The sequence below is a fragment of the Pelodiscus sinensis genome, chromosome 21 (assembly GCF_049634645.1).
Source record: "Pelodiscus sinensis isolate JC-2024 chromosome 21, ASM4963464v1, whole genome shotgun sequence".
NCBI classification, from domain to species: domain Eukaryota; kingdom Metazoa; phylum Chordata; order Testudines; family Trionychidae; genus Pelodiscus; species Pelodiscus sinensis.
In genome coordinates, this window is record NC_134731.1 from 18,435,253 (window position 1) to 18,462,307 (window position 27,055).

Sequence of the window (27,055 nt, forward strand, 5' to 3'; positions counted from 1 at the left end):
CCTGCTGGTATCCCTTAGGTATGAGTCACCACTCATTCTTTAGGTGTGTCCTTGTGTGACGGCGCGTTGGGGGTCCCCCGTCTCCTGCACCCTGAAATGGCACAAACAGACTGCACCAGCCGGTGGAATAGAGGAAGTTTATTGCCTCTCCAGGATACAGCACAGCACAGATGTAAGCTGGTCACAGAGCTGGGCTAGGATGCCTCAGGCCCCCTTCAGATGGGGGCCCCTAAACTCCAGCCCCTTCCCTAGGCTGTCTCCTCCATGCTCCCAGACACCAACTAACTCACCCTCTTCCAGCCCTGCCCCTCAGCCAGGGGAGCATTCCACCTTCCTTTGTTCCTCTCCATGGGGGGTGGCTGGCCATACTCGTTTGCATAGTGACTCATCCTGTTTTGCTGGGTCGTGGTACCCACAGCAGCCAGTGGGGGTTACCCCAGAGCCAGCAGCATAGAAACCAGCCAGGTACCCCAACTACATCACACCTTGGCCCATTGAGTGCCATTCTCCCACAGGGCCTTGCTGATTAGCATGTCCATAGGCCGGGCCCTGCCCAATGCTCAACCATATGCAGGGAAATATTCAGTATCCACACAAGTACATGCTTACAATTGCACACATAGATATTATACAAACACATAAACAGCGTCCATAGGATTAGCAGACAGTGAGCTTCTATTCAACACCCCACATGGCCCCTTTTATACCATTTTCTGGGGCCAACACCCCCACCTATGGATGTAGCAGCAATCTGGCTGCTCCCCTCAAAATCCAGTAACGTGACACCCCCATCGCAAAATTGATGCAGGAAGTGATGCCAGTAACATCACTGAGGGCATCACAGGCCTCCCCATGCTTTGGCTCTGTGTTCTAACACAATGGCAGAAACAACAGTACAGAGCTGAATGAGAGTATGAGAACCCAGTGTGCCTAAAACAGGCTTCATTATTGCAAGGTCTGCCCTTTTGACAACCATGTCCTTGCACTGTCTCACCAACCCAAGGTAGAACTTGGTAAAAACCACAGCTACTTGGGTCTGCTTCTACGGCATGATCCATAAGTGTGTCAGGTGATTTTGCCCTGAGCTGAAGAAAATAGTGAATTTATCCAGGCCAGCTCTGGCAACTCTCTGAACAACAATTAACACTGTGTGAATGCAGGTATTCTCACCCCAAATCATGTAGGCATTTTTGCATTTAGCCACAAAAACAAAAATGGTGGCGTGCCTCAGTTTCCCTTCTCACACAGGACCTTCTGGCTGGAACCCTTCTTGTCCTGTAAGAAGTTCCAAGACCATTTACAAGTGTTAACCATGAAATAGCAAGATCACAATGTCCCTTTACATTACGTGTACATTTACATTTCTGTCTGTCGTTTGGTACATCTCCAGACAGATTACGTGGTATTTCCATAAGATCATGCACACTGTATACATTTACATTTGTCTGCAACAATAATACATTGGTTACAAGAATTAACATCAGTAACAAGAACAATTCTATCTCAGGTGTATACTGAAATTCTCCATCATGCCCCTTCTCTGGCCCCACACCATTGCAGTTTTGGCCCTTCAGGTTCAGACTGCAAATCTTCTTTGTCAAAGCAAGTCCTGCCCCTCCCCCTTGTCCTCTGGGCTCCAGGCCTGAAACCTCTGGCCTGACCAAGACAAAGGGCTGGCTGGGCGTGACTCCCTGGCTCACAATGGCCCTGGAATTCTCCCCCTTCCCCCACTCAGTGGGGTAACAGCAGTAAGCTGTAGACTCCCAAGTCTCTCCTCTGTCCACCTCCAACCTCTGTCTCCACATGGAACCAGATGTCAACTTCCCTGATTGATTATGAGCGTCCACCGTGTCCAGAGATGGGAGCTTAATCGCCATCTCCTGCATCCTAGGGAGAGTGACCACACAGCTGTTCTGCTCTGCAGACTTAGCTACACAGTCCTTCTCCTGAATCTGAGACACTAACTTCCCACTCTCCTTATTCACCTGGGAATAATCCTGTTCCATACACACTGACTCCCCAGCAAGCTGGTCACACAGTCACTGGGTTATCAGCCTGCTCCAATTCTCTGGCTGTCCCTGCCTCAGTCCCTCTGAGACCTCTCCCGCACCATCCACACTGGGTTTCTCTAAACCCAAGTCAGTGGAGTCACTGTTAACAAACAAATTCTGTCCAGCAGGCACTGAAACAAGTGCCTTACACACCAAGCTGCTGCCCTTTACAGGCAGAGCTTTCTCCTGAATGCCTTCTCCAAGCCAGGCATTGTCACCTCCCTCAGTCACAGCGAACTGCTTGCTACAAGCACTGCCAGGACTCTCCTCCCTATGAGCTTCCTTAAGCAGCAGTTCACCCTTCTCTGGCTCTGCAGCAGCCTTGCCCCGCTGAACCACCACCAACTCCTCCTGCAATTCCCTTACTCCCTCAGGGTATGTCTACAATACAAAGTTAATTCGAACTAACAGACATTAGTTCGAATTAACTTTGATAGGTGCTCTTTATTGAAACTCTCTTTATTGAACAAAACTCGGGGAGACTGGGAAAAGGAGGTGGGAGAGGGGAAGAGAGAGGGTGGGAGAGGGGAGGGCAACTAAAATGATCAGGGGTTTGGAACAGGTCCCATATGAAGAGAGGCTCAAGAGACTGGGACTTTTCAGCTTAGAAAAGAGGAGACTGAGGGGGGATAGGATAGAGGTCTATAAAAGCATGAGTGGTGTGGAAAGGGTGCATAAAGAAAAGTTCTTCATTAGTTCCCATAATAGAAGGACTAGAGGACACCAAATGAAATGAATGGGTAGCAGGCTTCAAACTAATAACAGAAAGTTCTTCTTCACAAAGCAAATAGTCAACCTGTGGAACTCCTTGCTGCAGGAGGCTGTGAAGGCTAGAACTAGAACAGAGTTTAAAGAGAAGTTAGATAAAGTCATGAAGGTTGGGTCCATGGAGTGGTATTAGCCAGGGGGTAGAAATGGTGTCCCTGGCCTCTGTTAGTGGAAGGCTGGAGATGGATGGCACGAGACAAATGGCTTGGTCATTGTCTTCGGTCCATCCCCTTCAGGGTCCCTAGTGTTGGCCGCTGTCGGCAGACAGGCTACTGGGCTAGATGGATCTTTGATCTGACCCAGTATGGCCATTGTAAGCTCAGGGCTCAGGGTCGGGGGTCTCACTGGACCACCCTGATTTTCATGCAAACCTGCTCCTGGGTGGCCAGGCTGGCAGCTCTCCTGCCCTAGACGGCCACTTTCCTGTGCTTAGTGTGGACGTCGTGGATGAGGTCCACGATCTCCGCACTAGACCAGGCGGGCGCCCGCCTCTTGCGGACCTGGGCAGGCTCCCGGGAGCTGCCAGCCTGGTCCTGGGAAGAGGCGGAGGGCTGGGTGGCAGCGGGTAGCTGGTTCGTGCCGTGCCAGGTGCAGGGTCTGCTGTCTGGGTGCTGGCAGGCTTGCACCTGGCACGGGCACTGTAGCCAGATCGTGGCCCTTTAAGGGCTCCGGGGCCGGGAGGGGGGCAGACGAGTTTCCCTGGTGGTGCCCAGAGTGGCCACCAGGGAAAGCTGGGAAGGGCTAGCCTCCCACTAGTTCGAATTAAGTGGCTACACAGCCCTTAATTCAAACTGCTTAATTCTAACTAGGCGTTAGTCCTCGTGCAATGAGATTTACCTAGTTCGAATTAAGTGCTCCGCTAGTTCGAATTAAGTTCGAACTAGCAGTTTGCCTGTGTAGCACCTATCAAAGTTAATTCGAACTAATGCTAATTCGAACTAGTTTTTTAGTCTGGATGCGTTAGTTTGAATTTGCTTAGTTCGAATTAACTAATTCGAACTAAGTTAGTTCGAATTAGTGCTGTAGTGTAGACATGCCCATAGATATCTTTAAGGATCCGAATTGACAACTGTCTCTTTAGGAGCTTAATTACCTTTGAAAATCTGAGCTTAGATTTCCAAGTTCAATTTTCAAAAATGACTTTAGTTACTCAAGTGCTTTTGAAAATTTTAACTGGGGGCCTAAAGAGACAAAAATAGACAAAAGGCAGGAGATATGGTATTCCTTTTAAAAACGTGTGACATCTATTTTTAATTAAATTTTATATTATTTTTCTCCTGGAGGCAACTGACCTCTCCGGCCCCCTCACTACACCAATGCCCCGCAGATCTATCATCTTATGCATGTGCAAGATCTGTGAGAGCCGTCCCATGAATCTGCAGTTAGTGTCTGTGGCGCCTGCTTCTGGGTGGTGTCTCAGTGCTGCCACATTCACCTTCAAAGACGGGGCTTCCCAAAGCAGGCCATTGCTGCTGCCCCCAAGGCATCCACAGGTTCCATCTCCTTTCAATGGGCCCACTTCCCAGGGCTCATTCATCTTGGATTTGGTTCCGTCCCCTCTCCAACCCCCATCAGAACTACTGTGCCCTCCTGACTTAGGAAAAGAATAAACAGGAGGATTGGAAATTAACCCGCCCAGTCTCACATCCCCTAGGCAGGGAATGAGCCATCTACATTAGGCCCCAGCTGGAGTATCATGTCCAGTTCTGGGCGCCACATTTCAGGAAACGTGGAGAAACTGGAGAAAGTACAGAGAAGATCGACACAAATGATGAAAGGTCTAGAGAGCATGAGATATGAGGCAAGGCTGAAGAAATTGGCCTTGTTTACCTTGGAAAAGAGAAGACCAAAAAGGGACATGAGCGCAGCTTTCAAGTATCTATAAGTATCATAAGGAGGAGGAAGAAAAATTGTTCTGCTTGGCCTCTGAGGTTAGGATGAGAAGCAATGGGCTTAGATTGCAGATATGTAAGACCAGGTTAGACAGACACTGTCAGGGATGAGCTAGGGCAACTCAACTTTGGAAGCCCCGGGGGCCACACTGATACTTACAGAACATGCTGAGGGCCTCAACGTAAGTGTGGTTGCATATGCAAGCAAATATATACAAATAGCTTCTCTCACACTGACAGGCATGAATACAAAGATTAAGGCAAGACACACAACACACAGGCCCCATTTAAGTCAGTTCTGCTGATATTAATAAAATGCAACATTTACCCCATTTCTACCCATGTGACAGCACTTTTCATGAGCAATGACAGTCCAAGAATTTAACTACTAAAACAGAAGATCGTTACACTGGCTACTTTTGTTTTGGCTCCCACTCGCTGGCCACGTGTCTATCCCCACATAAACCCAAACTGCACCGCGTGGCGCAAACAAACTGGCCGTGGGCAGCAGACCAAGTTATTAATAAATATTTTATAAACCTTTCCCTTTTCTCTCTGCTGCCATGTCTCCTCCCCTTGCTCCATCATCTCCCCTGGTGCCTGCTGCCCCTGCGCCCTTTGCCCTCTTTTTCCCTGATGCCCACCCCTCACCACCCTTTGCCCCTATTCCCCCCCCGCCCCTCTATGCCCTCACAGGTCTTGCTCCATCTCCACCTTCCTCATGCCCACCCCTTCTTCCAAGCCTTCTCCCAGCACCTTCCCCTCCAGCCCCCAATGCCCTTCCCCTCTCGTCTCCCCACATCACCCTGTCCCCCTCCTACTGACACCTCCCCCCTGCCCTTTCCCTCATTGTCTGTACTTGGCCCCCTGGCATGTGTCTCTCCTCCACCCTGCCTCTTGGGGCCTTCCCCTTTCTTCTCCCTCCCCCTCCGCACAAGCCCCTTCCTCTCCCAGCCCATCCAAGCCCCTGCCCCTGCCCCTGCTCCCCTAACTTCTGCGGGGCCGGTCTGCGAACTGTGCGCGGTGGCGGCGGCAGTGTGGCAGTTTTCAGTTTTAAAATCCCAGGCGTGACATGACGCCCGGCCGTCTCCCCACCCACCTGCGAATGGTACGCACAGGGTTGTCTCCCTGCCGCTGGAGTGGAGGGGCCCCCCGAGAAGGGGCTGTCTCACTGCCGCTGGAGAGGAGGGGGTCCCCCGAGAAGGGGCTGTCTCACCACCGCTGGAGAGGAGGGGACCCCCGAGAAGGGGCTGTCTCACTGTCGCTGGAGAGGAGGGGGCCCCCCGAGAAGGGGCTGTCTCACTGCCGCTGGAGTGGAGGGGTCCCCCGAGAAGGGGCTGTCTCACCGCCGCTGGAGAGGAGGGGACCTCCGAGAAGGGGCTGTCTCACTGCCGCTGGAGAGGAGGGGGCCCCCCGAGAAGGGGCTGTCTCACTGTCGCTGGAGAGGAGGAGACCCCCGAGAAGGGGCTGTCTCACTGTCGCTGGAGAGGAGGAGACCCCCGAGAAGGGGCTGTCTCACTGCCGCTGGAGTGGAGGGGGCCCCCGAGAAGGGGCTGTCTCACTGTCGCTGGAGAGGAGGGGGCCCCCCGAGAAGGGGCTGTCTCACTGTCGCTGGAGAGGAGGGGGCCCCCCGAGAAGGGGCTGTCTCACTGTCGCTGGAGAGGAGGAGACCCCCGAGAAGGGGCTGTCTCACTGCCGCTGGAGTGGAGGGGTCCCCCGAGAAGGGGCTGTCTCACCGCCGCTGGAGAGGAGGGGACCCCCGAGAAGGGGCTGTCTCACTGCCGCTGGAGTGGAGGGGGCCCCCGAGAAGGGGCTGTCTCACTGCCGCTGGAGTGGAGGGGTCCCCCGAGAAGGGGCTGTCTCACCGCCGCTGGAGAGGAGGAGACCCCCGAGAAGGGGCTGTCTCACTGCCGCTGGAGTGGAGGGGGCCCCCGAGAAGGGGCTGTCTCACCGCCGCTGGAGAGGAGGGGACCCCCGAGAAGGGGCTGTCTCACTGCCGCTGGAGAGGAGGGGGCCCCCCGAGAAGGGGCTGTCTGCCGCTGGAGTGGAGGGGTCCCCCGAGAAGGGGCTGTCTCACCGCCGCTGGAGAGGAGGGGACCCCCGAGAAGGGGCTGTCTCACTGCCGCTGGAGTGGAGGGGGCCCCCGAGAAGGGGCTGTCTCACCACCGCTGGAGAGGAGGGGACCCCCGAGAAGGGGCTGTCTCACCGCTGGAGTGGAGGGGCCCCCCGAGAAGGGGCTGTCTCACCGCTGGAGAGGAGGGGCCCCCCGAGAAAGGGCGGCTGCACTGGAGAGGGGGGATCCAAAGCGCGCCGAGGACGGCGAGGGGAGCAGGACTCAGCCAAGGGGGGAAGTGGGTTCTATCGCTACGGAATCACGCCGGGTGGCCGAGCCTAGCCATGCAGCCTGAGGCAGCGGAGCATGTCCACTGGCTAAAGTCAATGAGCTGCTAACCTAGGGCTTACCACTGCCAGCGGCAAGGCCTTGGCTGCAGCCCACACTCGCAGTGTGCCTGCCACAATTGGGGGGTTCCCTCATGGGTTCCCAAACTGGGGGGGCATGAAGAAATTCTGGGGGGGTGCGAGGTGATCCACCCCCCCTCTCTCCGTCAACCCTCTCCCCATAATTTTTGCTGCTATTTTTGTTTTTCAGACCGGTCAAGCTCTCTGTGGCCTCGCGCGCTCGGAGAGGGTCGCCCAGCCCGGCGGCTGCGGGAGCCCAGGTGAATGGGCGTGTGACTGAGGGGACGTCTAGACGGCAGGCTTCCTTCGGACGAGTGCCCACGCTCACTGGACGCTCCCTCGCGTGACAGGCCACCCGGCACCACTTCTGGCTGGGCACGAGGGCAGCCGTTACATCCGGGTGCTGCTGGCTGAGGCGTTCTGAGAGGCGCGTTTGAAGGCCGTTCTACTGCGGGCTGCCACCCCTGCGAGGGACAGCAAAGCTCTGCAGGGTGTGCTCTGGTTGCCCAGCTTTGTTGGCCCCCACAGTATTTTTGTCTCTTTTTGCCATGGAGCCAGAGCTGCCCCTGGGCAGGCGACGGGCCCCCTCCGCCCTGCTGCAGCTTCTGCAGCACTTTCAGCACAGCGTCACGGTCCTGCCCCAGCTGCAATCCGAGCTCAGCATTGAGAACCTCTGCCTGGATGCGGGAGCAAGGCCCTTGCCCCGTGCCCCATGGCCCAGAGGCGATTTTCCAAGCTGACCATCAGTTCTGACTGGCGGGACCACCTGCCTGGGGCTGTGTGCCTGGCTTGCCCCTGCCCTCCGATGACAGAGCACCCACCTGCAGCCCGCCACCCCCTGGAGAAGCGGGTCGCCATTGTCCTGTGAAGCCCGCCACCCCTGACAGCTACTGCTCAGTGGGACACCAGCTTGGCGTGGGCAAATCCACCATTGGGGTTGTCTTTATGGAGGTAAGGCACTCTCGGGATACACTCCCTCTCGGGGGGTGGAGGGCTGGAAAAGGGGGACTCTTGGGAAAGGGGAGGAGGAGTGGGGGAGAGTGGGGGTGGAGGCAAGGCCTGTCCCCCGGGGGGGGGGTTGTGCCATCCCACCCTCACACAGCCTTGATGCTGGGGGTCACCCTCATAGGGGGTGGTTCCTGGGGACTTTGGGGGGGAAGGAGAGGCAGGAACCTCCTACGGGTTCAGGCAACCCTCTCATTCTTGTGTGTTTCTGCTGGGCCAGCACAGGGACAGATTGATCGGCTGCTGCCAGAACAGAGTAGGAGCTACCCTGCTCCTAAAACCCACCTCCTGGCCCAGGGACACCCGCCTGGCACAGCCCGAGGAGCTGGGCCGTTCGGGCGAACCCTCTGGGACGCAGTGTGTGTGTGGGGGGCTGTCTGCTCTGTCACCCGGGGTTCCCCTGCACTGTGATGGGAGATTCCCACTGACTCACCCACATCGGTATTAGCCCAGACACCTGATAACGAGGCTCTTTCCTCAGGGCTCCTAGATTCCAGCCCCTCCTTAGTCTGTTTCCTTCATGGTTCCAGCCCAAGTCTCCTCGCTCCCAAACCCTGCCCTGGGACCCATCTCAGGGGGCTGAGGCATCCTGGTCCTGACTCCTGTAGCCACGTCACGTCTGTGCTGGGCTGTGTCCTGGAGGAGCAATAACCCCCCTGTTCTACCGGCTGGCGGAGTCTGTTCTTGCTGCGATGGGGGTGCAGGGCCAGGGAACCCCGACTCGCCGTCACACCCTCCGCCTGCCGTGTCCTGGGAGCACAACAGCTCATCCGGCGGGGGGCTGGCCCGGACGCGCTGGGGGTATTTCTGCAAGACCAGGGGCCCTCCTTTTTATGGCTTATTTGTAGCCAGTGCGGCTGCCTGGAGAATGGGGAGATGGGTTTTTCCTGGGGACAATTCCAATTTCCTGTTGAAGACCCAAAACTCAAAACCTTTTTTGACAACCCTTGACAGTTTGGGGTGTTTTAGCCAAACACTTTTCAGGTTTTCTTTTTTTAAATAAAAAGTTGAAATTTTCCTCAAAAAATTATATTTGGTTGAAAACCCAATTTTTCATCCACAAATCATTTCTGACTGGTTCCAGTGACACTTTCTCAGGTGTTCATCACCCTGGGAAGACAGAGAACCTGATGGCCATGCCACAGCATCCAGATTCTTGTTATAAAACCTTTTTGACATCCTCTTCCATAACCCACCGTAGAGCAACCAGCTCTGGGCGCGGGTTTTGCCTGCTCTCCTTCCACCAGAGGTCTCAGTGAGAAACCCCAGGACAGTGACGCTAACCTGTCAACCAATGGTAAGCACAGAAGGAAATTATGAAAAGTTCATTCTTAGAAAAATCTGCCAACACAACACGTCGTTCCCCCTGGTCGCCAAGGCAGGGCTGACGTGTTCCGTCCAAACTGATTTCAGATGAAAAATGGGCCTTTGAGTAAACTAGCTGTTCTGCAGAAAGGGTCTGCCTTCCACAGCCTGTCAGCTGTTCCTTTAAAGACCAAGAGCTGACACAATTTTTCCACACACACCCAGTTTTCCAGCCAGCTTCCTGACAGCTGTTCTTATGGACAACACTTACTGGAAAGTCAGAAATTCTGGCCGTGCTGACGCTGTGCGGATTTGCTTGCTTCCCCCAAATGCGAAAAGCCTGAATGAATTGGATTTAACATGAAGAGAAACATGAAAACAAACCAGGGAAGGCTTCCCGGGAAGGAGCTCCACGTGTATTTCCTGAGCACTGAACTAAAGGGACATTGCATTGCCCTCCGAGAACTACAGGCGCAGGCCTCAGGTTAGCTAGTTAGATACACACTTCGAACGGGTGCACCTCAGTGCATGGCTGGGGACTGCGGCTAGACCCACAGACTGGTGCACATGGTCATTATGCCCTTGATAGCACCTGCCCTGCGAGGCTCCAGGCTGCACTCATGCTTCTGCTGCTGCTCTCTAGCACCTTCCTTGGCCTCTTTGTGCCTCGGTTTCCAATCTGAGTAACGAGGCCGTTTATGGTTTGAAATTAGGTAGCTCCTAGAGCCCCTGTGCTGCGGGCGGGTCAGACAGACACAGGACTGAAGAGCTGGGCTCTAAATGATCGAAAATCCAAGTGCTGTAAATCAAAGGGCCATTCCTGCCCGATCCCCAAGCCATCAGACTGCCTGGCCTCCTCCTGTGTGAGCTGGCAGGCGGGGCTCCAGGCCAGCCGTCATGCCACCTCGCCCCGTGCTGCTCTGGCCGATGCCTGGCTGGCCCGTCTTTGGGGCGGGCGCCTGCCGGGGCTGGCAGGTCTGTGGGCGGAAGATGCTAGGAGGCCCTTTGGGAAATGGGTCTGGGATCCCCTTTGGCATCGCAAGCCGCTGAGTGCGACCCCCCTCCCCTTATAAATAACAAACAGCAGGGATTTTAAAGTGCACTGGAATTCAATGTCCCGTGGGCCAGGGGCTGGCAGGTAACACCTGCCCCCGCTTCAGAGCCCTGCGGACCCGCTGCCCCAAGGGGAGTGAGGAAAGCCGGGAGGGAAGGCTCAGGCGGGGCCAGGCCAGGTCTCTGTGCGAGGTCTCAGAAAAGCCCTGAGAGCTCTCGACTGACGTCCTGTTTCACACTCTGGGGGGAGCTCGGTGGTTTCCCTCGTGGGCTGTTTCCATCCACCCTGCACTGACATCTCTAGAAACAGCCGTGTGAGCTGTCACCCTTCCGCTGATGCTCACTGTCTCCAGCCCACAGGCTGCTACGCCCACCAGGGCTTTCCCCTGCTCGACTCCAGTCCCTCCGTGGCCCCGATTCTGCATCGGAGCCACGGGGGAGATGGCGCCACGCGTGGGGGGGCAGCCCTGAGGAGTGAGCCCAGCTTCCCTGTCGCTTTGTGTGGACCTGGGATCCGGATTTCCCAGGGACATGCCCCGCCCTGTATCGTCACCTCACTGCACCCGACAGTATAGGGGCCTCTCGGGGATCAGCACCCTCCGCAGAACAGCCCTGAGCAGCCTCCCCCTGCGCCTGCTCCTCGCTAGGCTGATCATGCCCCGTTGGAGCAGCGCTGACCTTTAGAAACGTCGTGTTGGCTGCGTTCCTGGATTCGTTCACATCTCCCCTGAAGTAGGTTACAGGCTGAACCTCTCTAGCCCGGCACCACCCATGGTCCGGCTTGATGTGAGCTCGCTGGGTGTCCTCTTGGGCATGGCCAAGTTTCCTGCAGTCCCATAAAGTTTGTTTGCAGCCCCCAGTCCTGGCTCTCAGGGTGCTGGGCTGTTCTTTAGCTCTACACCCCTCAGTGATTGCCAAGAGCCCACAAGCAGGGGAAGTGCTGCTGATGCTGCTAGACAACACTGACTGCCCGTGGTCCGGCAAACTCTCTGGTTCAGCACCGGTTGGGTCCCGAGGGTGCTGGACTAGGGAGGTTCGGCCCGTAGTGTGACAGCACCAGACTGGTGCTTCTCCCTTCCCTACACATCCAAAGGGGCTCTGAGACCTAGGCAGCCCCGGGACTCACTGGGGGCGGCGGAGGCCTGGGAGCAGCAGGCTGCGATGAGCAGGACAAGGGCAGCCACGGAGACCTCCATGTTCCTCTCGGGGGGGATGAGCGGTAGCCCCAGAACCAGAGCTGGGACCTCTTCAGACCCTTTGCCGTCGCTGCTGGATCCCTGGGACTCTCCCCTTCTTCTAGGGGCCTGGGAGCAGAAGGGTGCTGGACTGGAGAGGTTCAGCCTGCACCGGAAATGGACCCAGGCTGCAGCAGAGGCCAGACCCGTGCAGAGGAGAGCGGACATGCCGCCTGTGTCTTCCCCCCACCCCCACGCCACGGCTGATCCCTTCCCGCTGTCGGCCCAGACCTGTGCAGAGGAGAGCGGACATGCCGCCTGTGTCTTCCCCCCACACCCACGCCACGGCTGATACCTTCCCGCTGTCGGCCCAGACCCGTGCAGAGGAGAGCGGACATGCCGCCTGTGTCTTCCCCCCACACCCACGCCACGGCTGATACCTTCCCGCTGTCGGCCCAGACCTGTGCAGAGGAGAGCGGACATGCCGCCTGTGTCTTCCCCCCACACCCACGCCACGGCTGATACCTTCCCGCTGTCGGCCCAGACCTGTGCAGAGGAGAGCGGACATGCTGCCTGTGTCTTCCCCCCACACCCACAGCTGACCCCTTCCCGCTGTCGGCCCGGACCCGTGCAGCACTGATCTCCACTCCGGTTCCTCCAGCTGGTGGCTTTGGAGAGTGTGATGGCCCAGGACTTGGAGCCAGTTCCAGCTGGCTCTGTCTCCCCTCTCCCCTCCAGGGCTCCCAGGGGCGTGCTGGAGGGGCTGGTTTTGGTTCACACTCTTCCCGGCTAGCGCTGGTGTAAATCAGGAGTAACGTCCCCGGAGCTGCCGTGGGGTGTAACTCTCTGTGCCTGCTGCGTTCTGTGGAGTCTGGTCTGCGTTCCAGGGCAGAGCCCCCCGTCAGCCCCTTACCTTCTGCTCCTCGCTAGCTCCTGGCCCACAGCGCTTCCCCCTTGGCCGGGTGCTGGCGCCCAGCCAGCCCTGAGCTAGACACTCAGCCACTGACTTTCAATTTCTGGGAGGTTCCTCCTCATGCCAGGGTCATGCTTGTGTGGCGGGGAGGAGCCAGCATCTGCTCTGGGCCTTTCCCTCGCAGCTCCCTGAGTTCCCCTTGCTCAGCGCACTCCCCTCTGCAGCCAGGGGTAAGATGGCCCCTGCAGGCCCGGGGGGAGCCAGGCCAAAGCTGGGAGCAAGGAGGGAGCCATAGGGAAGAGGGCGAGGCAGAAATGCTTTCCAGGCAAGGCGGTGAGGGAGGGGCTGGGAGCCCCCCAGCGTGAGGAGAGAGGCGGGAAATGGTGAGGGGCAAACCCCAGGCGGGGGAAGGGAGCCAAGCAGCTGGTGAGGTGCAGGGTTTGGCACTGGCTCCCCCAGCAGAGCAGGAGAGGGGGTCCCCCAGCAGAGCACCCAGCCCAGGCCCAGGAAAGGGACAGCAGGCTGGGGAAGAGGCCAGGGGCTGGGGGGCAGGATGGCTGGGTCTGTTCAAGCTCTTTGTGGACCGTTAGGGTACGTCTACACTAGCCCCCGAGTTCGAACTACCCGTTATTCCTCCTGGAATGAGGTTTAACTACTTCGAACTAGGGCTTCAGTTCGAACTACCGGGTCCCTGCCGCGTGTAGACGGGGGCCGTTAGTCCGGACTGGTACATTTCAAACATGTCAATCCCAGGCTTGATTTGCAACTTCCAATGCCTCCATTAGCCTCCCTAGTTCGAACCAGGGGGCTGGTGTAGACGTACTCTTAGTGGGGGGCTGGGGTCTCTCGGCACCAGAGGGGGAAGTAACTTCCTTTTCTTACAGGTGCTGTCCTATCACCGCCCCCCCTCAGGGCGGGTGTGTGTGCGTGTGCATGTGATACGACAGCTCCCGTAAGAAATGTGAGCGTGCATTGGGGGGGGGGGGATCAGTGCTGGGCACTGTGGTGGGGGGGTGCAGGAGTCAGGACTGGGGGTGTGAGGAGGGGCTCAGGGCAGGAGGCTGGAGGTGTAGGGGGCTGCAGGAGTCAAGGCTGGGGCTGTGGGGAGGGCTTAGAGAAGAGGGCTAGGTGTGGGGGGGGGGTGCAGGAGTCAGGGGTGGGGGTGTGAGGAGGGGCCCAAGCAGGGGGCTGGGATAGGTGTGTGTAAGGGGTTTGCATGGGGGGGCAAGGGCATTATTGAGGGAGGGCAAGGGGCTGAAGCCCCCCCCAAGATGCTGTTTGCTCTTCTCTTTCATCACTGTCTGAGAGGGTCACTCACTCCTCGGCCCCGCCCCTCCCCAGGCAGGGCCTTGGGGGCAGGGGGCTGAAGGTGTAGGGGAGGGGAAGAGCAAGCAGTGGCCCGCTACGAATTTCAGGGGCTTCGGTCCCCCCAGACCCGTAGCTGGTGTCCTGGGGGAGCTTGTGGCTGGGACGGTCCCAGGCCAGCAGGAGCCGGCTTATGCTCCCCTTATGCTAGGTGCACGGCCTGGCCCGGGCACACCAGCCCCTCGCCCCGGCAGGCAGATCACCTTCCTCCGAAGGAAGTTTTTGGGGCCAGGCCAAACCGCCGTCATGGCTCCTCTTTTCCATCCCTTTCTCAGTCCGTTCACCTCCGCCTGGAGGTTCCTCGCTTGCTGGGGCAGGGCCTGGCAGCTCCGAGGAGGAGGCTATAAACAGCCGGTTGGGTTCACGCCCTCCCACCCCGGCCTCTGCTCCCCTCCAGCTCTCCTATTTTCAGCATCTGACTAGCAGTGGGGAACCGCAGGCGGAAGGTTCAGCACTTCCCCCTGCTCACGGCTGCGCCCACAGCGCTGGCGTGACGCGGGAGGAGTGAAGCGTTCCTTCCACAGGAGGGTCGTCACTGTGCCTTACCGCAGCAGCCTCCCTGAGAGACACGCTCCCGCCCTTCCTGGCCCTTGGAACAGCCAAGCAGAGAAGGAGGAAACTGAGGCACGGACATGCCCCAGCAAGCCAGTGACCGAGCAGGACCAGGTCCCCAGCACCCTGCGTTCAGCCCACTAGACTGCGCTGTCTCTCTGTGCACCTTGTGGCTTCCTAGCACTTACTCAAGACTTCTCTTTAGACAGCCAATTTTTGGAGTTTTTTTCCACCCTGCGGTTTGGCCCCCTGTGAATTTTCTGTGACTCTGCTGGCTGTGTCGACACGCGGGTTCCCCGCCTCAGACACCTTACGGGGGCTTTTTTCAGCTCCCGCCCTTTGAAACCCCGGCTGCCTTTGAAGAGAGGCGCGCTGAGCCCCCCAACTGAGGCCCCCTCCCGTCACTAATCAGCCCGGAAAGTCTTGGGGACTGTGACTAGACTGTGGCTGCAGCTTCCACACCAGATTCAAGGTCTGGGCTGTACACGGACGGGCCCAAGTTTCCAGTCAGGCCCGGGTGACGCCCAGCACAGATGGGGCCTGTCTCGGGGCGACCTACTAGGGAGATGAGGTGGGGGCGGTGTTCAGGGCGTGCCCCCCATGCAGATACACGACCCCAGGGTCAAGGTGTCCGAAGAAGTAGGGGAGGAAATGCTTTGAACGCCGCTTCGCCCAGGCCAGCAGCCCCGAGACAGGAGCGGAATTAGAGGCTGGCAGTACAGAGACCTGGGGGAGGGCGAGACGCCCTTGGTGGCGTGGCAAGGAAGGTGGAGGGAGTGTTCCAGGCAGGCGTGGCCCCAGACGAGCTGCCGGCAATTGGCACCCTAGGCGGAACAAGCGATTGGAGCCCCCGCCTCCAAAGCCCTCAACGGCTGTTTATCTTGGCGCCCTTGGCGACCGTCTCGTTCGCCTGTATTGACAGGCTGCCCCTGGTTCCAGGGTAGGTCGCCATGACCGGCTTGTCCATTTCGGCTCCGTCTACATTGCAATCCTCTTGCGCAAAAGCCTATGCAAATGAAGCGCAGATTAGCATATTGCTGTGCTTCATTTGCATAATTAATTAGGGGGCCTTTTTACACAATAGGCTTATGTGCAAAAATGGCCCCTAATTAATCATGCAAATGAAGCATGGAAGTATGTTAATCCGCACTTCATTTGCATAGGTTTTTACGCAAGAGGGATGCAATGTAGATGTAGCCTTAGAACTGCAGGCGGCCCACAGTTCTTGCCTAGAGAAAGGGGGGAGGCTGTCACAGACGCCTGATCAGGCCAGTCCTCTATCCCCTCCCGTTCTCTAGGGCTCTGTCTATTTGCCTGTAAAGGAGCGTGGTGCTTTGGGTTCCCCCCTCCCCAACCGGCGAGAGGGCGCTGGAAAGGCCCAGACTATAACGGGCCAGCCTGCTGGGCAGGGATGGGTCCCGAGCCTGTCGGAGGCTGGGAACGGGGGACAGGGGCTGGGTCACTTGGTGATTCCTTGTTCTGTTCCCTCCCTCTGGGGCATGGACACCGGCCGGCCCTGGGCGAGATGGGCCATTGGGCGGCCCCAGGGTGGACATGGTGCTCTGGAGGAGCAGCCCTTCTGCCCGAGGGTGCGCTCGATGCTGGGCCTGCAGTGACACAGGCAGTGATTGCTTCATATCCTGCCTTGGGGAGCTCTCCCCGCCCGTGTCCCCTCCCTCCCTTCCCCCCGCGATGTTGAAACTGACCTCAGCCGGTTGCAAAGACTATTCTTGTATTTCCTGAGGTGAGGTGCAGCAGCTTTCACGCCCCTGCTCCCCACAGCGCATCGTGGCCGGGGAGCTGACGTCATGGGGCAGGCTGGGACCCTCGCTGCTCCCCTATAAAACCAGGGCCTTGCCCGGCAGGCCAGTATCATCGTCTAGCAGGACTCCTTGCCCTGGTTCTGCTCCTGCGGCTCACCCCAAAGCAGCATGAAGGTCTCCGTGGCTGCCCTCACCATCCTCCTCGTCGCGGCCTTCTGCTCCCTGGCCTCCGCCGCCCCACGTGAGTCCCGCCTCTCTGCCCAGGTCGAGCGCCCCTGTCAAGCCTGAATGCCGCTGGGCGTGGTGGCCTTTTCGCTGCCTCTGGGATGGAGGGGAGCCCCCGGCAGGCTGGGTTCAGTGTCTCCTCACAGGGCTGTTGGGATTATCAGTTGGCTCTTGCCAGGTTTACTGGAGGACCTGGAGATGGGGGCTGGGAGGGGGATGGGGTGGGCGTCGAATCTGTCTCGTGTGGAGTAGGTGCTGGAGTTCAGGGGAGGCTAACGGCTCTGGCTGGGCTCCCCTTCCTGAGAGCCTGGCTCGGTGTGTCGTGTGGAAACGGGGCCGCCCCGCTGTTGCGGGAGGGACAAGCCACCCCGGTTGTGCGGGGACGCCTGTTCTGCGCCCCTCACCTCCAGACGGTCAATCTCTTTCAGTGGGGTCCGACACGTCCGTGTGCTGCTTCGGCTACGCCTCCCGGAAGCCCCCCCAGGGCCACCTGAAGGACTATTTCTACACCAGCGGCAAGTGCTCCCAGCCCGCTGTGGTGTAAGTACCGGGGCCTCGCCGGCCTGCCAGTGCCCTTTACCCCTGGGACCACCCTCTAGCTCCCTGCGGGGCCGCTCTGATTCCGGGGCAAGAGGCTTTTCCCAGGGAGGCGATGTGGCCTGGGGAGGGGCGTGAGGGAAGCTGGGAAAAGGCGGCTCTGAGGGGGATAGGGTATCCCCTTGGGGAGGGAGAACTCTCCAGGTGAAACCTCCCCTGTAGACAAGCCCTGGGGAAGCTAGCGAGGGTGTTAACTGTGCTGTAAGCGCCATTTCACACCTAGTGCAGACAAAGGTGAGTGTGTTCAATGGCGGCAGTTTCTGGGGGCCCTTATGTTGCTTTGACGTGGAGTGAGGCTGTGTTGGCAAACCACAGTCTGGGTTGGCAAAATGTATGAGGCTCAGGGGTGTAAATAGTTTGCGTTGGGTTGGTCCTGCCTTGGGCAGGGGCTGGACTTGATGCCTCCTGAGGTCTCTGCAGCCCGGGGGTTCTATGAGTCTATGAATAGTCCGCCCCCGAGTGAGTCAACTTACACTGACATAAGCACGTGTGGTGCGAGGGCTGCTCCTGCCCACGGAGCTTCTGCTGCGGGCGGAGGTGGTTTCATTGTGCCGACAGGAGAGCTCTCTGCATTCCCCCCAGCACTGGGGGTCCGTCTACACTACAGGCTTCGTCGACAGATACTGTTGACAAAGCCTCTGTGGACAAAGAGCGTCTAGACGACAGCCAGTTCTGTCGACAAAGCAAACCACTTTTTCGAGAGAGTCGAGATGCTCTCTTTCGAAAAAGCAGCATGTGGATGCAATAACGCCCTCTGTCCACAGAACTCTGTCGACACAAGGTGTTATTCCTCGTAGAATGAGGTTTACCGCCGTCGACAAAACTGCCGCCTTCTGTCGACTTACTATCGACAGAACGCAGCGGTAGTGTAGACACAGGTCTAGTTTTGTCGATAAAAGTCCACTTTTGTCGACAAAACCCTGTAGTCTAGACACACCCTGTGAGTCTAGACGTGGCCTTAAACTGAACTGGAATTAGCGTCCACACGGGACTCACTTCCTGTGTAAACGCGCCTGGCCAGAGGGTTGGCCCCCACCGCTTACTGCTCTGCATGTAGCTGTCATGCCAGGTGCTTGGATTTGCACTGAACCCGGGGATCAGATCCGCTGCCCTGACACAGCATTTCCCCGGTTCAGCCAGAGCCCAAGGGGGAGAGCAGGGTGTGACCCCCCTCCTGCAGCCAAACGCTGCTGGGTCAGGCTGCAGGCTCTTCTCCCAGGGGTGCAATAAGCAGAGAACCAGGCTGACCTGAGACAGGCCACAATTTCCAGTCTCCCCCCCCAGGGGGACTGGATCTGTGAGCAGCTGGCGTTGGGGTGTTTTTCTGAATAGACCTTTAGGGGGCTCCCAGCCCTGGCGTGGTTTAATAGGCCACGGGGCAGTCAGGTACCATGAGGCCTGGGATTCATGGGCTTGGGGTCTGGGCTGAAGCCCTTGAGGAGTCCTGAACAGGGAGCCATGGCCATGGACAAAGGGGGCATCCAACTCCCCGGGCCCGGCTTACTCCACAGCAAATTCCACCCCCAGGAGTGTTCTCACCCCCCGTCTCTCTCGTTCTGCACAGATTTGTCACCAGAAAGAACCAACAAGTCTGCGCCAACCCGGACACCAAATGGGTCAAGGATTACGTGAATTACTTGGAAATGAAGTGAGGGGCTGCTGGAGACCTGGCGCACGTCCTGGAGCATTGCCCACGCCAGGGGCTCTTGCGCGGTCCAAGGAACTCCCACGCCGCCGCTGCGCTTCCACGGCTAGCTGGCACTTTAGAGACCTTCTCAGCTATTGTGTTTATAATGTGAAAGACTCGCTGCTGCTCTCGATGTTCCTCCTTTCTGGCACAAACAAGGCCCTGAGCACGTATGGGCTTTAAAAATCCTATGGCCCATAGATGTAACTGCCTGTGAGGCAGTCTTACCTAGCAGTTAGAGCACTGGATTGGGACTCAGGATACCGGGCTTTATAGGCAAGTCACTGCCCTGCTTGGTGCCTCAGTTTCCCCAGTTGTGAAATAGCTAATGAGTCTGACCTCTCTGGTGAAGAGGTCTGATGGGAAGTGCAGTTGAAAAGTTTGGTGTTATTCTTCCTCGCCTGGCTAAATGCCATTTCAGTTATTTCCCTGACTTCCCTCTGTGGTCTCAAATGGTTACGGGGCTTCCCCTGCCCTTGCTGCTCTAAGCTCTGTGCAGCTTGGGAGCAGGTGGCGGTCACCCAGAGACGTTACCCAGAGGCGGTCGCATTCCAGGAAGGGGGGAAGTAGCCCCGGCTTGCACCTGCGTGACACTGTCTGCACGTCTGAGAAGCGCGTTAGGACGACAGATACAACTCAGCTCATGCAGTAAGATTATTGGCCTGATATTTATTGGGGGCCGGGGGGGGGGGAGGCTATGGACCAGCCACCCTCAGCTTTCTGTTTGACATACTGCCACTTGCTGGTTTCAAGGAATAAAAATGTTCTCCTCTCCGTGAAGTGCTGCCTCTCTCTCCTTGCGCTCCAAAGTGCCTGGCACCGGGTTTAAACCAACCTCGAACTGCCGGGGCAGAATGAGCCCTGGGCCTGACGGAGCATCCCACGTCAGCTGCCTCAGGGTCTGACTCCTTCCCCAGGGCCTGGCTCCGGCCGCAGGCAGCGATGGGCTGGAGGGACCCTGGGTCCAGCCCACTTGGCCCTTTCCCCGGTGTCTCCCTGTTTCCCTGATTCTCAGAGACCTGACCCCGTCCATTTCTTACGCCCCGCAATGGAACCCCCTTCCCTAGGCCCTGTCTGCGGGGGGCCACGCAGGGGCAGCCTGGGCCAGCCCGGACCACTGAGCCCTGCTCTGCTCCGGGGGATGCAGCGGCCCGGTGTGCAGGCATTCTGAGCAGGCCCAGCAGTTTCTGGGGTGGGGGGGAACTGTGGGCCACGGGATGCTTTGCCCGCGGGACGGGAAGTCAGCTGAGGAGCCGATGGGCCTGTCTGACCCTCAGGGTATGTCTAGACAACAGGGTTTTGTCGACAAAACTAGACCTGCCTCTGCACTACCGCCGAGTTCTGTCACCATAACGTCGACAGAAGGCGGCAGCTTTGTCGACGGTGGTAAACCTCATTCTATGAGGAATAGCGCCTTGTGTCGACAGCGTTCTGTGGACAGAGGGCGCTATTGCATCTACACTGTCCTTGCGTCTACACTGTCATGTCGGCAAAGCGGCTTTGTCGACAGAACTGCCTGTCTAGACGCTCTTTGTCAACAGAAGCTCTGTCAGCAGTGTCTGTTGACCAAGCTTCTATCAACAAAAGCCTGTAGTCTAGACGTACCCTCAGCTCCCAGACTGTGATGCCGGGCCCAGGTGTGGTGTGCGGACAGCGGTGACCTCCAGTCGGCAGAGGCAAAGCTCAGGGACCAGAGCCCCGGCCTGGCAGGAGGACTTGGAAGGGAAGTTCCCTGGGGATCGCTCTGCAGTGAGGACGGTCGGGGAAAGCCCCATGAGGAAATGAACCGTGTGTAGAGCAGAGTCCGCACAGCCTGGGCCCCGAACTGAGCAACCAGCGCAGAGGGGCCCATGGACTAGCAGCTCGGTGAGTGCACCGGTAGCTCTCCCATAGCCTGTCCTGCCCCCCACACACACTCCAGGGGGGTTGACACTATTTACCCTCAGCTTGAGCTCACTTGGAGCCCCATCCCTGGGCACTGCGGGAGGCAGGGGCCCGGGGAAGCCAGGGTGCCTGCGGCACGATCCAGGTGGCGTTCAGCAATGTCCTAGCATTCTTCCAAGGCGCGGGTCTTGCGTAAGGAAAGCTGAGACCCCACCTCGTCCTCCCTGCCTCCGAACGGCTCCTTCCCTCCCAAAGCTCCGCACCCAGCCTCAGCTCCCGGTGCAGGAACTCAGGGCCCAGGGGTGCTAGACGTGGGCTCCCGGATACCCAGGGTTCAGTTTGGTTCCGTGGCTCTCAGTGCCCCTCTGTGACTTTGGCCCCCTTCCGCTCAGCTGTGCTGGGAGCGCAGGCCGCTGTCCCTACAGGGCTGCACCAGTGCCGGGCGCGGCGCAAAACGCCTGGGCCAGGGCCTCTCAGAGCGTTGTGGCAGAGGAGAGAGGGCTGCCGCCCAGCCCCGCCTCCTCCCAGTCATTGCGGGAGCAGATGTTTTAGACAAACAGCCTGTCCTGATTCCAACGTGGCCAGTGGTGGAGCCCCACCCCCAGGTAAATGGTTTCAGTGGCTAATGACTCTCGCCACTGCAAACCCGTGTCCTGTTCCAAACTGCACGTCCATGCGCCCCTCTGGGCACATCACTCCCGGGGAGCGGGGGAACCTGAGCTTAGTGCCCACGTGGAGGGAAGGGATTTGCATCTCGAGTCGCGGCGACCATGGCCGAGCCAGGTGCGGTGGCTGGAGCTGCCGTTAGACAGGGCAGACAGGAGAGACGCGCTGCCTTTGGATCGGTGTATAGACCAGCTGTGGGAGCAGCGTCCGGTGGGGCTCAGGGACCCACAGCCTGTCGACAAGGGCGGGCAAAGGGGCAGATGTCCCAGGGCCCAGCGAATCTAAAGGGCTGCCGGCCGCTGCTGCCACAGTGTCTGTAGAATGGCCACCAGAGGGCCAGGTGGCTCTGAGGGGAGGGGCAAACAGGCCACCTGGATGGCATAGCCCCGCCCCTTCTTTCTGAGGCCCCACCCCTGACAGGAGTGCAGAGCTGGCTCCTCTGGGTGTCAATCATCACCACTTGGGGGCTCTCTCAATAGATGCGCCAGCATCCTAGAACCCCAGGATGGGCAGAGACGTCAGGAGGCATCGAGTCCAGTCCCCTGCCCACGGCAGGACCAGCCCCAACGAAATCAGCCCAGACAGGGCTTTGTCAAGCAGGGATGGAGATTCCACCCCTCCCCAGGGAACCCAGCCCAGCGCTTCCCCACCCGCCTAGGGAAACAGCTTTTCTTAATCTCCAACCCAGACCTCCCCCTGCAACTTGAGCCCATCGCTCCTTGTTCTGCTGTTCCCCACCCCCGAGAACAGCCTCTCGCCAGCCCCTTTGGACCCCCCTTCAGGGAGTCGCAGGCTGCTCTCAAATCCCCCCTTGCTCTTTGCTGCAGACTACACAAGCCCAAATCCCTCAGTCTCTCCTCCCAAGCCATGTGCTCCAGCCCCCAGCTGCTGGGCCTGCTGGTGTCAGTGTGCTCTGGGACTCCTTCCCCTGCAGAGTTTGCTGCAAGACTCCCTTCTGGCCCTGGGAGCAAGGGCAGCGCATGAGAGGGTCTCATTAATTAAATAACCTTCACCTATGTGATGGGAGCGGGCCCAGGTCACCTGACTCCTCCTGCCCGTAAATAACACAATTGGCCTCGCGCTGCTGTACCAGGGATGTGGCTTTATTCCATGGCTGTTGCCGACAGTTCAGTGCCTGCAGCACAGCACAGGGGCACTGGCGGGAATGGCCCATTGCCAGGCCCCTCGCCAGGAGTGGTGCTCACGACAGGCTGGTAACGTACTCACGAACCCAGGCATCGCTGGGGTTGGCGCAGATCAGGCGTCCCTGCCTCGTGGTAAACCTGTGCAGTGCGAAATAGATGTCACAGCAAGTGGGGCTCTGTGGAGAACCAATCGCCCCCTCTCCCAAATGCACCCTCAGCAATTCCCCCGCAGAGCCCAGCCGATTTCCTTCCTGCTGGTCTTTCACCCCGGAGGATTCTCTGTCAGATCCTCCTGCCGACCTTCTGTAGCCCACCGGCCCCACGTACTGATGCCTTTCCGTCCTCGCACTTCCTGACCCTCCTCACAGCCCTCGATAGGAGCCCTGCTAGGCCCTTAGTCCTTTTTGTCCCACAGCACCTTAGAGACGAACAGCGATACATAGTGTCACCAGCTTCCATGGGCAAATGCATGAGCCACTCCAACCCATCTGATGAAGTGGGTTTTACTCACAAAAGCTTGCGATGCTCCATGTTTTTGTCAGTCTCTAAGGGTGTGTCTAGACAACAGGGCTTTGTCGACAAAAGTGGACTTTTGTCGACAAAACTAGACCTGCGTCCACACTGCCTTTGAGTTATGTCGACATAACGTCGACATAACTCAGCAGTTTTGTCGACGTATGTAAACCTCATTCTACGAGGAATAACGCCTTTTGTTGACAGAGTTCTGTCTATAGAAGGCATCATTGCATCTACACTGCCCTTTGCGTCCACACTGTTATGTCAACAAAGCGGCTTGCTTTGTCGACAGAACTGGATGTAGTCTAGACGCTCTTTGTTGACAGAAGCTTTGTCGACAGTATCTGTCGACAAAACCCTGTAGTCTAGACACACCCTAAGGTGTCACAAGACGGCTCATTGTTACAGACGAACACGGCTCCCCCTCTGAGACGTAATACTTTTTGCAACAGTTTCTCTGCTCAGAGCTTGGGGGCCATGTTTTATTTTCCTCCTTAACCTCCTCTGCCCTCCCGGGAGCTCTTCCAGACGAGAAAAGCTGGGTTAGGGTCAGAGTGAAACGGAGACTTTCTAGCCCATGTCAAATCGCAACATTTATTTTCATCCCAAGTCGGAACAAAGCATTGGAATGGCAACATTTTCATGGGGCAGAAATTCCAATAAACCTCCATTTTCAAATAACTCCCTGGTTTGTTCCCCCATCAAGTGAAAGAAAGAGAATCCGCGGCGTTTGACTTTGGTTCCTTGAATGACCCTAAAGATTTCGGATTTTGGTTTCTCATTGGGGCATGTTGCCGCATGGCAGTTGTAGTTAAGAATCTGGTGCCCTCGATTGCTCCCCGGTGGACTAGTGTCCATGGCTGGACCACGTTTTTTGTCATGGAACCAGAGTCTGGTTTCACTATAGAGAACTTGGTCAGAGGGAAATCAACATTGCATCATGGGTGAGATCATCCTCTGCCGGTTATAGAGCATAGAACGCTAGGACTGGAAGGGACCTCGCGAGTCATCAAGTCCAGTCCCCTGCCCTCCCGGCAGGACCAAGCACTGAGACCACCCCTGGCAGGTGTCTGTCCAACCTGCTCTTAAAAGTCTCCAGAGATGGAGATTCCACAACCTCCCCGGGCAACTTATTCCAGTGTTTAACCACCTTGACAGGCAGGAAGTTTTACCTAATGTCCTGGTTCTGCCATCTGCCACCACTGCGAACAGCCTCTCTCCAGCCTCTTGGGAGCCCTCCTTCAGGGAGTTGCAGGCTGCTCTCAAATCCCCCCTCACTCTTCTCTGCTGCAGACTAGACAAGCCCAGCTCCCTCAGCCTCTCCTCCCAAGCCATGTGCTCCAGCCTCCAGCTGCTGGGTCTGCTGGTGTCGGTGTGTTCTGGTGAACAGTGACTTCTTCCCCTGCAGAGTTTGCTGCAAGACTCCCGTGGGCGAGAGGACGGTGCATGAGAGGGTCTCATTAATTAAATAACCTTCACCTTTGTGATGGGAGCGGGCCCAGGTCACCTGACTCCTCCTGCCCGTAAATAACACAATTGGCCTCGCACTGCTGGACCAGTGATGTGGCTTTATTCAACCTCCCTGGCTGCAGTTGAAGCCAATTGCTTCTTGTCCTGTCCTCAGAGGCCAAGGAGAACAATTTCCCCTCCCCCTCTCTGTGACACCTGTTGTATATTGGGTTGTAGATGTAGATCTTGTTGTAGTAATTGAGTTGTCACTGAGGTCAGCCCAGCTGGTTTGGGCTTGTTCTAGTTAGTTCTGTGCTATGCAATAAAATGGACACTTCCAACTACTCCAGCTTTCTGCCTTTCCACTGATTTCTTCCTATTCTGAAACTCCAAATGACACAACAACACCCTTGTAGATGCCTGAAAACCGCTCTCCTGGCCCCTGTCAGTCTTCTCCTTTCCAAACTACACAAGCCCCATTTCTTCAGCCTTCCTTCATCGCTCATGTTCTCTAGACCAGTGTTTCTCAACCTGTGCTCCGCAGAGCCCCAGGGCGCCGCGAGATATCTCCAGGGGCTCCGCGAGGCTGACAAACTGGAAACATCGATAAGTACAGCACATACAATGAGTGGACCGTTGGGGCTCCTCATACATTTTTACGCATGTAAAGGGCTCCGGAGCCCAAAAAGTTTGAGAACCGCTGGTCTAGCCCTTTAATCATTCTCGTTGCTCTTCTCTGGACCTTCTCCAACTTCTCCACAGCTTTCTTGAAATGCGGTGCCCAGAACTGGACACAATGCTCCATCTGAGGCCCAATCAGCACTGACCAGAGCGGAAGAATGACTTGGTAAAGCCCACAAGACAGAATGGGGGCTTGAACTACAAGCAGAGGAGTTGACAGACATGCTGGGCCCTCGGTGCTCCCAGAAGGGGCGGAGCCTTGGGCAGAAGGGGCGGGACTGGAGGCAGCCAGTTTCCGACCTGCCCAGAGAGTGTTGCCTGGCACCCTGGCAGTGATTTAAAGGGCCCACGGCTCCGGCCGCTGCTGCAGTAGTCACCAAGCCCTGGAGCAATTGCCCTTTCTCCCAGCCCCCATCGGCAGGCCTGACTACAAGTCCCATGAGGCAATGCTCTGCTAGGCAAATCCAGTGTAATGTTTTATTGTGCTGATTCAGAACAACACACCTCAGGCCAGTGAAAGAACCCAAACGTTTCAATGTGGGTCACACACACACACACAGTGCACCCAACATATACACAGCATCCAGCACACCCCCACTCCGCTCTCTTCCTGCGGCTTGGAAGTCTGTACTTACACTACACCTGGCTGGGAGCACATGCCTCCGGTGAGAAAATAACCGACGAGCAAGCTGCGCGGGATCCGCCGGCGTATGTAGCTGAAGCAGCAGTCGGTGGGAATCCCCGAGCTCTCTGGAAGAGAGGGAAGGAACCGATGTGCAGTTCTGTGCCCTGAGCGTGATGCAGGCAAAGATGAGCGCTGGGGGGTAGGGAGAAGAGGCCCCCAGCAGTGGGGTGCGAGGACGGGGGCAGGAGAAGGAGGAAGGGAAAGGCAGGGAGAACTAGGGTTCCTCTCTTTGAAGGAACTACTCAGCTGTTTGGCACCTTGCTGGGCTGCAGGCTTCATCCCCCCCAGCCCTCCCCCCTCGTCCTGTCCGGAGCATCGAGACGCTGGTGGCTCTGGATCTGACATGGGACGGGGTCCCTGAGGCTGGGAGGAGCTGGCACGAAGAGCTGCCTCACAGCTACGACCGTTCTCCTTGCCCGACTCACTTGCAAAGCTCCGGGGATCGATGGAGACCTGGGAGCCGCAGGTGGTGCTGAGGAGAAGGACCAGGGCAGCCATGGAGACCTTCATGTTGCCGTCAGCTAGGGCTGAGCTGAAGGATCTCCTGGACACCCTTCCTCCTCCGGTTCTGCCCCTCAGCCCGCCCTCTCTCTCAGCACGGGGAGCCGCAGGGAAGGGGTGGCTTTCTGGAGAAGGAAGCTTGGTTTTTATTCCAGAGACGCAAGGAGTGACCCGAATTCTTCCGAACTGAGACATTCAAATGCCTTCCCAGAAACAGGCGGAGTAAGGCCAAGCTGGCTGCATGTGCTGGCCAGCGTGCGCCCTGGAAAGCAGCCGAGGCAGGGAGGGCGGAGCTGCTGTGTTCTGCGTGGCCGGCTGCTGCTGGGGGAACTGACCTGCCTTGGAATGGCAAGTGGCTAGTGGAGTGGGTGAGCCAGGGCCGAGAACTCAGTCACCTCCGGCTCCCTGGTGCAAACCCAGGCCAGGGCGGGAGGGGCGAAGGCCTTGCCATGAGGTCTCTGGGGCACCTGTCTCCTGACATGGCTGAGAAGCTGGGTGCGGGTGCTGGCTGGTGACGTGTTGAACACAGCACACCCTGCAGCCTTCCTCCCCGGGACGGGCACTAGCACATGGGGCCAGGACGTTGCCCGGCCGCTGCCTCGCCAGAAATCCCAGCACCTCCTCGTGGCTCGGTTCCACGGGTGACCAGACTCTGTGGGATGGCACGCTGCCAGCTCTTCCCTCGCCTGCTGGGGAGGCCGTCCTGGGGAGGTCTCT

The 27,055-nt window shown here is 57.8% G+C and overlaps 2 protein-coding genes across 2 annotated transcripts; one reads left to right on the forward strand and one right to left on the reverse strand.

Moving 5' to 3' along the window:
• The first annotated feature begins 16,284 nt into the window (after positions 1–16,284).
• LOC102463713 (C-C motif chemokine 5-like) lies at positions 16,285–19,854 on the forward strand. The gene is made up of 3 exons (XM_006115866.4): positions 16,285–16,543; positions 16,956–17,067; positions 18,689–19,854. The coding sequence occupies exons 1-3, from the start codon at positions 16,471–16,473 to the stop codon at positions 18,774–18,776; spliced, it is 273 nt and encodes a 90-aa protein (XP_006115928.2). The 5' UTR covers positions 16,285–16,470; the 3' UTR covers positions 18,777–19,854.
• A 2,589-nt stretch (positions 19,855–22,443) lies between these two features.
• On the reverse strand, positions 22,444–26,473 carry LOC102463449 (C-C motif chemokine 3-like). The gene is made up of 3 exons (XM_006115865.4): positions 26,263–26,473; positions 25,788–25,902; positions 22,444–22,644 (listed from the first exon to the last, which is right to left on the reverse strand). The coding sequence occupies exons 1-3, from the start codon at positions 26,345–26,347 to the stop codon at positions 22,563–22,565; spliced, it is 282 nt and encodes a 93-aa protein (XP_006115927.1). The 5' UTR covers positions 26,348–26,473; the 3' UTR covers positions 22,444–22,562.
• Positions 26,474–27,055: the final 582 nt, after the last annotated feature.